The sequence below is a fragment of the Fringilla coelebs genome (assembly GCF_963513975.1).
Source record: "Fringilla coelebs genome assembly, chromosome: 5".
In the NCBI taxonomy this organism is placed as follows: Eukaryota; Metazoa; Chordata; class Aves; order Passeriformes; family Fringillidae; genus Fringilla; species Fringilla coelebs.
Genome location: NC_140033.1, coordinates 50,112,546 through 50,128,267, shown reverse-complemented (window position 1 = coordinate 50,128,267; position 15,722 = coordinate 50,112,546). Strand labels below are relative to the sequence as shown.

The following is a 15,722-nucleotide window of genomic DNA, read 5'->3' as shown; positions in this document are numbered from 1 at the left end:
CAGCAGGAACAGGTTTCTGTCTGAACCCTTTCCCAGGTTTCACCTCTGGTGAGCTGGGACCAGCGCTGCCATCGTGATTTCTTCTGGGCATGTGTCTGGGAAGAGATGGATCAAGCAAAACCTACTGTTCTATTTTTTTAAGCCTGGACAGCTCCAAGAGGATCCTCATATTGCAGCTGGTCCAAAGCCTCTCCACTCTGGTTGCAACTGCTGTGGGGTAAAACCAGCCACTCGTACCACCCACGTGCTCCCAGGGCTGGCTGCAGGGACAGCTCATTCACCTCTTCAGCCTATACAAAGGGTATAAATCCTGCGTCTCAAGGAGCCCTTTCTCTGATTTTCTACCTGTAAGAAATTCAGAGTCTACAAGCCTAGAACCGCTCTGGGAACTCCTACGATGGAGAGAAAGACAAGACCACCATGACATTGGAACGAAATGCAAATCCCTCTTTATTTTAGGACATGTTAGTTTCTTACAGAAACAGGCAGCAGCAGTCCATTTCCTCAAAACAAAATCATTAAAAATTCAGTTTTTCAGGTTACTCCTCAAAACACCTCCAAAAAGATCCATAAATTATTTATAAATATGCAAAAACTACTGCAGAAAAAACAACTGGTGTAGCAATAACAGTAGAATTTCCAGTTGCAATAAAAAAGTAAATCCAAATTGTCCCAGGGCTGGCTTCTTTGGTGGGAACCCATCTCAAAGCATTTCAGTTTCATGTTAAGAATAAAGAGAAATGATCTCTCTACAAAGCCAAGGCTCTTGTCCCTTCCACTGAGCTTGCTGTAAAGACAGGCTTTCCAATCTCAGCCCCTGAACAAAGTGTAACACAGCAAATCAGTGGCACAATAAAGTCCTGGGTGGGGGAGGCTGCTCCCTCTCCAGGCACGGAGTTGCCAGCCCATCTCAGAGGGAGAAGGAGAAGCTGTTGCAGAAGACAACTGTCTCAGGAAAGACTTGCCCTTCTCTAAGACCAGTTGCAACTTTCTGCATTGTATCTATCATAAAAAGTTGCAGCATTTCAGCTCCCCTGCAAACTGGGTGTGTTGAGAGAAAAACAATCCCTTTTCCCCAAACTTTACACTCTGAAATACCTTGGGCCCAGTGGGCCAAGCAATCCCTGAAGCTTTATCAGGCCTAGGCCCATTCTGTGACTTAGGAAGGTGCACGGTGCTTTGTCAGTGGAGGTACTGCACAGACAGGAGACATTCCAGCTGCTACAGCTCAAGACAAGTAGGTGAGGGCTCTGGATTCTGGGTCAGAGAGCAGGGCAGCAAAACCAAGCACAGCAGCAGAGATGGGGTTACAGCACAAAGATAACTGTCAGCATTTCACAGCTATCATACATGTCATACATTCTGTGTCTGGAATACATGTGTATGTGCACTGGTGTCTAATCAATACTAATTCCTCTCGATTATTACAAGTCTGTCCCCCACCTTGACACCTCGGCTCAAGGGCACATCTGAGCGACGTCAGTGCCTGCTGCTCCGTGCCTTCAGAAGGCAGAGTGGGAGCCTCCAGGTCAGTCACGGGCAGAGATGCTGCACCAGCTGCTCAAACTGCTCCCGCTGCTGGTAGATGTAGAGCTGGGTGTCCCACAGAGCGTTCACCAGCACGGCGTCGTTCACCTCGTCCAGCATCACCTCCGTCTGCAGCTGAGGGCTGAGCCTGCGGGCAGGAGACAGCATCAGCAGCTGGGCACAGACAGGAGGTGACCGGGCACCGTGCCAAGCAGGACACTCCCACCCCGCGGCTCCCACCACCGCGTGCTCGCCAGCCCAGCACGCCAGCCCGTGGTCTGTCAGGCTTGCAGAGCAGAGACCTTCCCCCTCCTCCAAGGCCCAGGCACACTCAGGGCTGAGCCACAGTGAAGCAGCTGCAGTACACGAGGGACAAGTCTAAAACAGGCTGTGCGGGGTGGAACGGGGCAGGATGTACATCCCAAAGGGCCGTGCAAGGCAACACCTCCCAAAGCTCCCTCAGCCAGGCCAGAGCAGGCGTGCTGGGTGCCTCAGCTCTGCGGAGGGCCAGGGCACGCTCCACCCTGTCCCTGAGGCGCGTGCAGGGGCAGGTCTGGGCAGGCGTGCCTCCGGAGGGGATGCCATTTGGGATGACGCACGGCACAACCAGGTCCGAAGCGAGGGGGATAAAAATAGGGCTGTGCAAGAGAGCGGAAAGGAAGCTCCTACCGGAAATAGGGGACATCCGTCATCTCACACCAGGCCCTGGCACGATCCACAGCTGGGCCATCTGCGTCAGTGCACTGCAGGAGAAACAGGCCCGCGCTTACAGCCTGCCTGCTCTTCCCCTGCCTGCCACAGGCTTCCCTGGCACCAAGTCCAACTGCACAAACCCCAGAGGGAAAATAAAAACCAAGAGCGAGGGCATCCTGGATGGCACTGCTCGCCACCAAGAGCTGGGTGGCTTTTCTTTTTCTTTACCCTTTATCATAAGGGCAGTGCTCCCGATCCTTGGGACACGAGAACTGCACCCTACAGGCCCTTCATACATCCCAGCACAGAGTGGACTGCCGCATGGAAACTCCCAGGATGATCTGAATGACAGCCTCCTTGGGATTTCATCTGTATCCATTCTGTCCAAGCCCTGTACAGCAGAGCCTGTGATTACTTCAGGCTTGCGGGGCTATCCTGGGACAGCTTCCCTGGGAGCCCTGAGATAAACAACAGGAGAAGCAAAAGGACTCTGGGCATTTTCTCATTTCAGGAAGCTAAAAATGAGGTAAAGCAACAGCATTAAAATCATAATCAGAACTTCAGTTCTGATCTTTCTGGCTTTCATCCATTTAGAGTGTTTTCATGAACAACATGTAATGATCGTCTTCCTGAAGCACACAAGTGCATATGCCAACTACACACTCCTAACCACAGCTCTCAACTATTGTTTTTAATTAATGACTCTCTCGCTTCTCTGCTATTTACTAATTTCCTCAGAGGGAAAAACAAAGCTTTTCTAAAGAAAAATGAATTGCTGTTTTCTGAGGCATGAATAATTTTTTTTCCTCCCAGGTTGCTCAGATGATAAACAATTCTTCCTGGAAAAATACCTAGTTTCACAAACTGACACCTGCAAATGTTCCTAAGAGTCACTGACCACCATCCTGTCCTTAGCTCCTTTCAGCTGCAAGAATATCTCTGGGGGATGAGTGTCCCTTTGGGGCACTCAAAACCCCAAAGAATCAGGCAGGTCTTCAGGCCTGCAGTGCTCCTGCAATTCTTAAATTACCCACTACATCCACAGTCAGAGCAGAATTTACTTCTAAAAGGGTGAACCTGGAAACTGGAAACCTTTTCTCCTTCCCTGCAAGCAACCCCAGGGGTGTGTTGCCATCCCCTCCTCCCAGTACTCACACAATCCACCACCATCTTGCCAAGCTCCCTGGCCCCGAAGACGGTCTTCGCCAATTCCCAAGGGTTTGAGGGGCGGAAAACATCCACTGAGCTCACTGGGACCTGCGGAGGCTTCCCTGTTCCCAGGGAGACCACCAACCCCAACTTCCTCACGTCCTGCTTCCGACCCTGAGGACAAACAAAAGAGCTCTTTGCAATGACCAACAATGAAAGTGAAGCATCTCTTTCACAGCAGCTTCCCGGGGAAGCTCTGAAAGCCACGGCAAAAGGCTCAGCAGCCTTTTCTTCCCACATCCTCCCCCTAAGTACGGCCTGGTGAGAAAGCTGCGACCCACAGGACTTCAACAGTTGCACTGCTCTGTCCCTTCTCCCCTGACCACGCCCAAACCCATGGGACCACCCTGGAGATGAGTCCTAGGACCAGAGGACAACAAAGCAGTCCACCTCTTCAGTCATTTTGGCAACACATCTCCCATTTCAGCTACAGGGAGCAATAGCTGCCACTGGTTATTCAACTTTTTGAAGAACTTGCTACACCACAGAAGGCATTCACTCTTCAGCCTTGCAGGGTACCATATCCTTGTCTTTTCTACTTATTTTTGGGCAGAAAAAGAGACCCTGCAGAGCCATGTCAAGGGCCATATACAACAATCAACTCAATCATTCTGGTTCAAAGGAGCAAGGAGAGGCTGATGAGACTGTCTCCCCATCTCACACCCTTGTTAGAAGAGGCATCTCGCCTCCTAGCCACTATTCCCAACACATCCCCCTCCACACACTCCCTTTTGGGGTGCTGCACTGCTAACTTGTTTATCCACTAAGATGCATCCGCTCTCACACCTACTTCTTCTTCAAGAGAGGCTCAGCGGGACCAAAACCCTCCAGCTACCAGACAAGGCTAGGATTTCCCTTACCTTTTTGATCAGTGTCTTGTTGTACTCGTGGATCTCTGCCATGGCATCAAGGGTGGGGTTGTTGGCCAGCAGCCCTCCATCCAGGAAACGGCCAATGGGCCGGAAATAAGTGGGAGCTGCACCGCTGCAGCGGGCAGCGCGCCACACGAGCTGCTCTGCAAGGGACAGAGAGCAAAAGGCCTCTTGCAGCAACTCTGCTGTGCACAAAGAGCACCCCAGCTCCACCAACATAAATCAGGATGGCTTGCAATCCCAGGAAACCCTGGCCTCCATGGTTGTGCCTCTTTCTACCAACAGCAGGGTGCCTGGATGCACAGGATGACTCTGAGGGGCTTCAAAAGATGTTCTCACCACTTCCTACATATCCTGTGTAAAATTCCCTCTCTACCCATTTTCTTGCTGCTGTTTTGATAGTGAACCACTCATGCGTACCAGACCAGGCAGCAAGCTGGAGGGGGCTGCACACATCAGTTACATGGCTTTTCCATGATTTTCTGTGGGAGCCCAGGGAAAGATGCTGATTGTACACAGGACTCCTCTAGGAGACCCTTTCCCTCATGTACCGGGAACAGGGCCTGGCTAGTGAGGCTCAAGAGTAGCCAAGGGAGGAGGAGAGAGGAGAAATGGGAACCATCACTAGGATCTAATTACAAGCCAAGACCAGGGATGAGCTATTGCTGATTTTCAGGGAGGAAGAGCATGAAATCTGTCTCTGAGGGATGAAACCTCCCCAGCCAACCAGCTGGACTTGTGTGTTCCATCATTTACCTTCTGGCTGAGTGAGTGGCTGGAAAGATGCACTTGTCTTGTATTCAGTGGAGCGTTTTGTCTCTGGTACAGGGTAATTCCGGAAAAGGTGGAGCTCAGCTGGCTGTCGGTCACACAATGTGCCTGTCACCATAACCCTGGAGAAGGAGACATGAGAGAATGAGAGTAAAATGGAAAAAAAAAAACAACTTATAGTTTCAACAGTCTGCAAATCACACTCCTCCAGATCTGCTCTAAGGCTGAACATCTCTGCTGACACAGGTCTAGAGCACGTGTGAGACAGCATCAGTCAGCACAGCGCGAGGCAGGACTTACTTGGGTTTTCGGACATCTGTCATTTTGGTGTTTTCCCCAAATTCCTTCTTCAAGAACTCATCCAGGGGCTCCGACTCGTAGGGCCGAGAGCCCCGGAACACCATGTCCTTCATGCGGAAGTACAGGCAGCGCATGTAGTCCATGGACTTCCCTGAGACGGGCAAGAGTGTTGGCAGGAGCAGGCAGTGGGAGGAAAGGCAGGCAGAACAAACAGCACATCAGAGCAAGGATTTCCCAGGACAAGTGGGAGTTGGGAGGCATCACTCCTAAGCCAATCCCCTTCCCAAGCTGCCTGTCATCTGCTTGATTCTCAGCAGCGTGACTGGGAAGGATTACAGAGGAAGAGCAAGCTTGGAGCAGTTTCCTGTTACCAGAATGTATCAACCACCTTGCTGGAAGGCCTCCGTGAAGAGCACAGGAAATACAGAACATTGAACTCTGCCACCATGCACTCCCCAAAATTCAGAAAGCTGCTCAAAGCCGGCTGACATGAGAAGCAAGCGCAAAGCCAGGTCGAGGCTTTCCTTCATTAAGGAACATCCCTGCCCTCCTTTGGCAGGAAGAAAAGATCTGCTGGGACTCAGAGAGGCAGCTCCCACCACACATCTGCTCCCCCAGGAGGAACACTCAGACCAGAGTAAGAAGGGATCCATTATGTGCTCACCATGTACAATAGCCAAGGCCAAGATCCCTCCAGTGCTGGTCCCTGCAATCCAGTCAAAGATCTCACGAATGGGACGGCCCGCGGCCTTTTCAATAGCCAGGAGAAGCTGGATGAGCACAAGGCCACGGATACCCCCTCCATCCAAGCACAGGAGCCGGTCCTGACTGCAGAGACACAGACACAGATGACCAGGAGCTGTGGGACAGATTATGAATCACAGAACACTGTGGGAACATGGCCCTGGGGACGGGAAGCTATACCAGCAATTAGATTGCTGCAGACAGTGTAACTGGTGAATAAATAAATCCAGCAGTGCCTTCTCAGGCGCAAATAAGACACATCCAATAAGCCTTGTCAGAGCTGGTGCAACATCCTTTGCTCTTGCACAGCCACCTCTAACCTTTACACCAGAGACTGACTAGCCAAAAACACACCCAAGTCCCTTACTACACAGTAATGGGTATTGTGTCATAAATAAAAAAAGCAGACAGATCTAAATCCTGCCAGCAGCACTTCAGTGCCAACTCCTTCTCCACTCCACACAAGATGAGGTGCAGGCACTGCCAAGACAGTGCAGAGGAGCTGAGTGAACATCAGGGCAGTGTGTAGAGATGGGGAAATCACAAAGCCAAAACACTGTTGGGTGCCCAGTAGCACAGGGGAGGGACAAAGCAGGGTTTCACCTCCTGAGCTCAGCTTCCACTGCAGCCCCGGGCAGGACAGGCAGGGGTTATTTATGGAAACAAGAGATTTCTCAAAAAATGCTGGAAAAACTGCAATGTTGATGGACATGAAATAATGTCAGCTCTGAGGATGCCACTCCCATGGGTGTGGGAGGGGAGAATTCACACAGATTTCACCTTCAAGTTGCACAGGAGCCTGGACAGAAGCTGTTCCTCACTTACTTTCTTCTAGCCTCACTGGGCATGTCCACAACATCTGGTGCCTTCAACAACTGTCCAAGCGTTGTGGAAATATACAGAAGGTCCTTGTACCCTAGAGGGCCATGAACATGCAAATGGGAAAAAATAAATTAGAGATCATAATGTGGTAACTGATTTCCACCATAAACAAAGAGAGAATATCCAACTCCCTTCCCCATCAAATGAAGGTCCCTGCAGGAGACACAAACCATCTTACCCACAGCCAACAGGTACCCCCCAAATTTAACTCCACACCAAAGGACAGCAACACCACCCTTTAGAGCAGGTAGCTGTAGATGCACTGGAACAGAGACAGGATTTGGAGAAGCAGATGATGTGCACAGTGGATGAGAGAAGGCAGAGCCCAGCAGCGTGCCTACTACGCAGTTTACTGCAAGCTGTTAAGATAGAACCTAAATCTACTCCTCAAAGTAACCTAGGCAGGAGAGCTGTGGGGACAGGGTGACTTGTCATTACCCCTCAGCTGATGGTCACCCAGGCCACCCTGGGTGTGGGGAACCAATCCAAGCTAGGTGAGAAGCCAGCCTGTGAAACCAAAAGAAGAAAGAACGGGGGAGAGAAGTTACATACTCCTGTCAGCACCCAGGCCAGAAGGTGGCTGTGGATGACAATGAATTGTGGTGAGGAGTTTCTTCAAGGGCAGAGTCCATGATAAAAAAGGGTTTTGCTCTGTCACTGCATCAGAGCTGGAACTGGGCACAGGTTGCCTTCACTGGGCTGTGGTGAGAAGAAAGTCCTGGTGTCAGCAGCCACTGAGATTTGTGGTGACAGACACATTCCAGGATTGTTCCCTGGCCCCACAGGAGAGCTTTCCACCTCCAACCTGAGAGATGGGAAGTGGTCCACAAGCAGATGTTAGCCACTTTCATGGTCTTCCCATGGCCCTCCAAGTCAACTCCCCTGCTGCCTAGTCCACAACCCCTCTTGTTGCCTCTTCCTGAGCTCTGGAGCTCCCTGAAGGCAGAAAGCCCACCACTTAGAACAGACCTATGTGCTTATTCTGGGCAGTATAGACCACAAGGTTCAATACAATCAAACATCCCACATTGGCTTTTCCTATACATAACAAACCCCATAATCAGGTTGCTTATCCTCAGGCTGCCCCCTTTCCCTCTCCCAGCTGCTGGCCTCCAGGATTTGAATAAGCGTCACTTCTAAATCTCCTTGTGCCCAGCACAACACTGGGAAGTCCTCAAGGCAGACCAGCACCTTCCTGTCTACACATGACCCAGTGGACAAAGTACCTGCAGGCTAAGGCTCTTCCACACATGTGAGGGCATCAGTCTTTCTTTTTACAGAGCTACTTTGTGTCCGGTCTATAAAAGCAATGTTTTGAGTACAGGAGTTCAGAATACACACAGAGGAAAAGCAGAGAAAAGAGACGGGATCCTGCAACAGGTGAATGAGGACAGTCACCACAGAGTCAGCAGGCAGTGAGAGCTTTGACAGTTCCGAGAGCACGGACCATCTGAAGAAGAGGTCTGAGACAGCACTGTGAAGCAAGAAGGGAGAAGAGCGAGGGAGGGCCAGGGAAGGCTTTACCTAAGCTGTTGAGGTTGCTCCGTGAGGAAGGTTGGCCTTCCAGGAAGGAGGCAGCAGATGGTGCCAGGCTTGGGGAGTCAGGGTTGGGTGGTGGGTGGCAGCGTTCGGTCCCTACCGTTTGCAGCAGGTCTAAGAGCACTTTCCGGTTCGCACCTTAGGTGACGAAGGGGGAGTTACAGATCAGAAACAGAACCAGTGCATGTGCACACCACGGGGGAACGTGCTCTGCCTAATTCACAGCAGGCCTGACCCTCACAAAACCTCTGGGGTGACCTGGGGAAGGGCAAAACATGTCCCAGGTATCTCTCCCTAAAGGCCAGGCAGCAGGACTTGTGCACAGCAGGAGTATCCACTGCTGTGCAGCTTCAAGGGTGTGTGCCACACACTTCTTTGGCCCTGAAGACCTGCCCATGTCTGCCTGTGCCAGGGCAGTTCAGCAGTGCTACATCATCCTGTTGTGAGCCTGACATGGTGGCCCGAAAAGGGGGAGTGCATGCCAGCTTTTCCTCTTGCATCTCTGCGCCACAGAAGAGAAATTCATCAATGGCTATTAATACAAAGCCTGTGCTGCGAGCAAAGTAGGTGCCTACTACGTGAGCAACTAGAAGCTGGGAAAGCATGTTGGAGAAGCATCACCCATGCATGGCACGTTTTCACCTCTCTCCAAGACACTGTTTTGGCCACCAAGGGGACACAGGATGCTGGGCTCACCCTGTAAGGCTGTGGACATGCTCCCTCACCTTTGCTGCTCCTGGCTGCCAACAGTCCTGGTGTCTCCCCAAAATCATTGGGGATCTCAACATCTCCTCCGAAGACGATGATTGCTTTGATCATATCCAGGTGGTCATGCTAGAGGACAAGAGAAAGCTCAGTCCAGAGCCTCTAGATGATTTCTCATTCCTTCCCTCCCCTTTTCATTAGCCAAAGCACCCACAAGGGAACACCGCACAAAACGGCCAGAATTTCAAAGGACTCTGTCACTGTCTCAACCCTTCCAGAAAATCCTCTCTCCTTCCCAGCAGCCCCTGCAGAAGCTCACCTTCATGGCCAGGTGCAGCGGCGTGTTGCCGTCGCGGCCGCGGGCGTTGGTGTGGGCGCCGTGCGTCAGCAGCACCATGGCGCAGTCCAGGCGGCCCCTCTGCACGGCGATGTGCAGGGCCATGTCGGCCGTGCAGCTGCTCGCGTTCACCTCCGCGCCGTACTCCAGCAGCAGCCGCGTCAGCTGCCCCGGCAAGGAGAGACAAAGCAGTCGTGAGGACAACCGGCTGGGCACTCCAACCATCCGGGTCTCACGGCAAACAAAGCAGGGGAACAGGAGGGAGCCTTAGCCTGGATACAGCTGGCTGGCAGATGCCAGCTGAATTGCTCCAAGCACTGGGGTTTCTCTGTTTTCTACCACAGAACTAGTTGGTGGCTGCACAAACTGCTTGGAGCTTCTGGATCCTTTGGGATTGATACACAACTATAATGAATGGCTGAGATCAATGGAGAAAAAACCAGTTCCTACTCAGGCAAGGATCCTCACAGACTGAAAGGAAAAATTTTTCCTTCTGAGCTTCTCTTTATAAGCCAAGCAAATTCAAGTCAACTCTGAAACTCTAGAGGACTTTTCTGAGAGGAATGGGTTATTGCAGAAGGGAAAAGAGCCCTCCTATAGCAATGCCCTCTGCCTGCAACAAGCATCATTCAGGTGCTCCAGCATGGCATATCACCATCCTGCCCAGCTCTGGCAGGAGACGGACTTTCCTCCATACACCACCACTCTGTGTCTATCTCACACTTCCCCTGCAGTTTCTACGGCATCAACCTGTTTGCTCCCAGGAAACTGGCAGGTAATGAGAAGAGAGCTCCCTCCAGGGGCAACTATGCTTCAGGGACAGTGCTGCAATTTCTTCAACAAAAAGGAAAAGGGACAAGCTGGCAGCTTCGCAGCCATGGATGAAATACTAGGAATGAGCCCACCGGTTTATTCCACTGCAAGGCTCCACTCCTCTATTCCCTGTGGCAAGCAGCACCAAGTGGCACAGTGCAAAGAGAATCAAACACTGGGCTGCTGGCTGGGCTCTGACACTCCCAGGGCTCTGCACTCAAACAAGTTAGCCACACAAGGAATTAACTGGGTGCTGAGTAGCAGCACCAGCCCTTCCCATAGATTGGCTCCATTTACCTCTGCCTTCTTTGCCCAGTGCAGTGGAGTGGCATCATAGCGCGGGTCCTTGGAGCACACCTGGCTGGCATCTGCCTCGAGAATGGCCTGGGCACACCTGGGAAACATAGTGAGGTGACAGGATGGGTGGCTGCTGTCTTGACTCAAGACCTCCACTCACATCACCACCTGCCTTCTGCCCAGAGGAAAACCAGGAAAGCCTACAGCAGCAGCAGCAGCATCTCTGCAACACCTGCAAGTTCCTCAGTTGCACTTTTGTTTTGCTCTTCACAGAAAGTGTTGGCACAACAGGAAGCATACAAGCCAAGTGGTGTTGGGAGCAGGAGAATCTCTCCAATTACAAGTTGCTGAGCAATATCTGGGTTCTTCTCTAATTCAGGAATATGGCATTTCTGGAAACTCTCCAAACCCAAGAAGCAAAATTCTTCTCCTCTCTTCCCATGGGAACATGGGGATAGAACTGTAATAGTTAAATACTTGCTGAAATTAAGAATCTGTGTACTTCCCTATGAGTGAAAAACCACACCTGTTGTGAAGAGGCCAATATCTGGTGCCTAGAAAACAGGGTAGGTGTACTGATGAAATTTGGTTATCTTCTCCAGTACCACCAAAAAAAGCCCTGTACAAGAGATGGAGCCCCAGTGCAACCACAGTGACCTATGCCCTATTTCTATCACCTATTCTGGGCTTGTGAATATGTGTCTAATGTCGGGAAGTACTTTTCAAAATGCTGAAAAATCAGCTACCAGCAGCGAGCGTTGTCTTGAAAGCCCTGTTTGTAGAGCTTGGACACTCTTTGAACATTAAGTATTATAAAGCATATACAAATGGAATTGAATTTCTCCGAAGGAAACAGGGAGTAAATATTGTGCTTCTTTTGATTCCCTTCCAGGGTGTGTTATTAAGAGTCAAGAGTACCTCCGGCCAACAGGAGATAGGAAAAACTAAGCTTTGAAATGAAAGCTTATTAGGATCAGAGCACTCGAAAACAGAGGTACAGCAATTAATACTATCTAAGCATTAGCCACTCATCTTCCTACAGCTCATTCTGAAAAAAAGCATTTCACAAACATATCTTTTTAAATCTATCACCTGATGTCTAATACTGAATAAGGTATTACAGGACAAAAAGGTTTTATTCTGAAAGCATTTCTTTTTTCCCCACACCAGCACTTCCCTGTTCCTTGCCAGTGACTACACACAAGACCTGTCCTACTGAGCACAGCCCTGGCCTGTGCTGAGCAAGTACACAAGTGCCCAGGCTGGAGGGGACCCTACATACCCCTTCTGGGAGAACTTCAGTGCTGTGTGGATGGGGTAGCCCAGCGTGCCCACGACGCTGCAGCTGGCACGGCACTTGAGCAGGGACCGAACCATGTCCTCCTTGCCCAGCTGGCACGCAAGGTGCAGAGCCGTCAGCCCTTCGTGGTTCAGGTGGTCCAAGCCAGTAGTCAGGGGTCTGCCCAGGAGCTGGAAGGAGGAGACAGTAAATAAATAAATAGACAGACAAACACGGAAGAGCACAGTCTCTTCTTGAGCTCTGAGGACAGACTATGGAGCACGGAACCCCTCACAATGCTACAGCCTGTCCTCTCCATCCCTGCTCCCTGTAAATTGTAGATCTGTTAGGTGCTGACTGGTTTGTTGCAGAAAAGTATCTCACTGCCACACTGGGGAAATCCTAGGAGCCTGGTGCACACATGAGAAATAGGAATGCATTTTCTTTGATTTAGCAAGGAATCAATACAGAAAACAAGCAAACAAGAGACAGATCAGACAACAAGCCAAGTAGATGCTACCAGAGAAATAAAGAAGAGGATATCTTTTTAATACAAGGTTCCTAACTGCCCACTCCACAGCATGGCAAGCCCTGATCTTCATCCTACCTCACTGTGCATTAGGAAACTCCAACACAGACTGGTAGGCAGAGAGCTGTCACAACAGGTATTGGGCAAACGTGGGGGTTTCAGCCGTGGGGAAGAGTCAGTCTCAGGCTCACATCAAGTCTTGGAGAGCTGACAGACCTCAGGAACCATGTGCAAGGCCACCCACGCCTACAAACCCAGTCACTCTGCCCAGCACTTCTCAGCAATCAAGAACATCTACAACTTCAGACTGTCTCTGCCTCAAGGCTCTGATCACTGTCCCCCATGCAAGGCCATTCAGTTCAAACAGCAGGTCTTGCAGCTTAGGAGAGCCCAGGGCAGCTCCAAACTGTCCTTCGCTCCGTGGGCAGCACATGATCCCCCATGGCAGCCTCAGCAGACACTTCCCTACAGGAGCACTCTGCCCAAAACCAAACACCCTGCTCAGAGGAGAGAGGGAACAGACAGCCACAGGCCTGAGGAAAAGCAGGATGAAGGCCTGATGCAAACAGAAGTGAAGGATTACTTTCTGAGGAAACTTGCTTAACATTCTTGTTGGAGTGCTGGGTGGAATCTGCACTCTGTATGTGGGAAACAGTCCCAGTCAAGAGGGGATGTAAGAGGCTGAAATCAGGCTCAAGCAATAACTCAGCAGAAGGAACTGACTTTCTCCTCCCTTGTGTGTAGCTGTTTTCCCATCTCTAGCACAGCACAGAGCAGACCCGTTCCAGTCCCACTTTCTCCCAGCCTAGAAGTCGCTCCCACCTCAATGATCTGGGGGTTGTTTCCTCGCACAGCGTAGTGGAAAACAGTCTCCCCGTTCCTGTCGGTGATGTCCACGCGCGCGTGGCACTCCAGCAGCTCCAGCAGGCACTCCACGTCCCCCTTGCGGCACGCCAGGTGCAGCGGGGTGCAGCCATCCTCGCTGTCCGTGCTGTTCACGCAGCTGCGAGAGAGGGCTCGGCGTCAGGCCAGGAATGGCCAGGGGCAAGAGGAGGGCATGCAGCTGCTCCAGGAGCTGGCACAGAGGCACCCTCCACCTGTCCCATCTAGTGTGAACCATGAGGTTCAGGAAAGCCCAGCCTCTTGCCAGGGAAGAAGCACAGGGAAGGGACATCAAGCAGCCCTGCCCTGGACTCTCCCCTTGATATGCTGCTTCTTGTCCTGCCCTCCATATGGGATCGGCTCCCTCTGCCCAAAGGAAGGCAGGAGACAAGTTACAGTCAGCAACCTGGCATTGGTGCTGCCATTTGCCCTCCAGTCCCCTAACTCCTCACCAGTCTGCCCTATCCTCGGCAAACTTGTGCTGGTTTTGGCTCGGGTAGAGTTAATTTCCTTCACAGAGGCTGGTGTGGGACTGTGTTTTGGATTTGTGCTGAACACAAAGCTAACGATACAGAGATGTTTTTGTTGTTGCTAGGCAGGGTTACCACACAGAGCCAAGGCCTTTTCTGCTTTTCCTACTGGAGGTGCAGGGGAGGCTGGGAGGAAACACAGCTGGGACAGGTGACCCCAACTGACCAAAGGGATTTTCCAGCCCATATGACACCATGCTTAGTATATAAAGTGTGGGGAGAAGGAGGAAGGCGGGGGGGGGGGGGGGGGGGGGGACATTTGGAGTGATGCTGTTTGTCTTCCCAAGTCACAACAATGTGTGATGGGGCCCTGGAGGTGGCTGAACACCTGCCTGCCCATGGGAAGCAGTGATTCAATTCCTTGTTTTACTTTGCTTGTGTACATGGCTTTTGCTTTCCCTTTCTTTATCTCAACCCAGGTTTTCTACCTTTTGCCCTTTCAATTCTCTCTCCACTTCCTCTGGTGGGAGAATGAGGAGTGGCTGTGTGGGGCAGCAGCAGGCTGAAGCCGACCAACCAGCTTCCACAGCAAAGAAGGGATATCTAATACAGCCCAGCCTGCCTTCCCAAGCTCCTTCTGAGCACAGACCCCTGGAGACAGGGGGCTCCTTGCCTCAGGACGTGGTTGTGCCGGAAGCTCTCGCGGCGGCCGAACTCCACGGCGATGTGTGCCGGGGACCAGCTGGGGTAGCTGCGGACGCAGTCGCTGAGCTGCTGCAGTTCCTCCAGGGACAGGGGCTGGCACGAGCTCTCGTAGAAAGGGCGCAGCTGCCGGGCATACTGCTCAAAGTACACCAGGGCGTCTGCTTCGTTGTCCAGCTGGAAGAGCCTGGAGAAAAGGCAAGCACAGGGTTCATCCTGCTCAAAGGAACAAGCCCAGTCCCGAGTATCTGAGGGAAACAGCTCTTTTCCAAACGGCAGCGCTGGGAACTTTCCTCTTCTTCTTCAACGAGCGTCATCCTTGTTCCAAGGGAAGCAGGGAGACTACTTCACTGGAAGAGAGCATCCCTCTTCCTGAACAATGTTAGGTTCTGCTCAGAAGTATCCTGTGGTTGCTGAACACCAACAGGAATGAGCAGAAATGCATAGGGACACGTGGATGTCCTGAACCATACCACAGCTACCTGTAGTCGCAATGTTTGGACCTTGTCCTGATTCCACAAGCTGTTTTGCGGCCAATCCTCCACAAGCACACGCAATGAGCCTTCCACCCCTCCCAGCCCACCTGCTGCTTCAACACAACACCCCACGCTCACGGCCTCGAAGCAGCCCCGACATCAGCAATTCGGGATCTTTGGTTTCCCACGTCAGCAGGGATGGCTAAAGGTCTGTCACTCACCGGAACGCGACCTGCGGGCTCTGCGGATTCACCAGCAAGCAGTCCCAGGAACGAGAGAGGCTGTTCTTGTAGAGAGCCACCCTGCCCTCCTCCCGCAGGCAGGTGTGACCAGCGTACTCGGCGGCCGGCACCTCCCTCACGCGGTACGGGTTGGAGAAGATCTGCGAGACGCTGCTGAAAGTGTCCAGCAGCCGCCCAAAAAACTGCATCTTCCCAGAGCCTCAGGCGGCTTCTCGCGAGGGAAAGGCGGCCACTGGCTCTGCCGGCCCTGCCCTTCCACGCGCGGCGTGACCCGGAGCGCCGCCAGGTGACAGCGGGGCCAGGAACGGGACCGGGCGGGACCCGGGGATGGCGCCGGGCAAAGCACCACGGGCCCCCAGCGCCCCCCGCGCGCGGCCCGCCAATCGCCGGCACCGCCCCCGGGACGGGCCAATCAGCGGCGTCGCTTCCGGGGCGGGGCCATGGGGGCGGGAT

General features: G+C 52.2%; 1 protein-coding gene across 2 annotated transcripts; it reads right to left on the bottom strand.

The window, feature by feature from the left end:
* Positions 1–432: 432 nt before the first annotated feature.
* Positions 433–15,599, bottom strand: PLA2G6 (phospholipase A2 group VI). Of its 2 annotated transcripts, XM_084206009.1 has the most exons (16): positions 15,249–15,599; positions 14,523–14,738; positions 13,320–13,500; positions 11,972–12,159; positions 10,690–10,786; positions 9,562–9,744; positions 9,263–9,371; positions 8,523–8,675; positions 6,942–7,032; positions 6,037–6,200; positions 5,373–5,523; positions 5,058–5,194; positions 4,290–4,444; positions 3,376–3,543; positions 2,197–2,270; positions 433–1,675 (listed from the first exon to the last, which is right to left on the bottom strand). In XM_084206009.1, exons 1-16 carry the CDS (start codon positions 15,455–15,457, stop codon positions 1,534–1,536), a joined length of 2,418 nt encoding a protein of 805 aa, XP_084062135.1. In that variant the 5' UTR covers positions 15,458–15,599; the 3' UTR covers positions 433–1,533. The 2 variants fall into 2 exon arrangements, with proteins under 2 accessions (XP_084062135.1, XP_084062136.1); XM_084206010.1 differs by lacking the exon at positions 8,523–8,675.
* Positions 15,600–15,722: the final 123 nt, after the last annotated feature.

Coding starts and splice junctions, on each gene's coding strand:
- PLA2G6 (XM_084206009.1), bottom strand. CDS start 15,457: ATGCAGTTTTTTGGGCGGCTGCTGGACACTTTCAGCAGCGTCTCGCAG. Junction 9,745..10,689: donor ACTGGGCAAAGAAGGCAGAG/GTAAATGGAGCC, acceptor TTGCCGGGGCAG/CTGACGCGGCTGCTGCTGGA. Junction 4,445..5,057: donor GCCACTCACTCAGCCAGAAG/GTAAATGATGGA, acceptor TGTCCCTTGCAG/AGCAGCTCGTGTGGCGCGCT.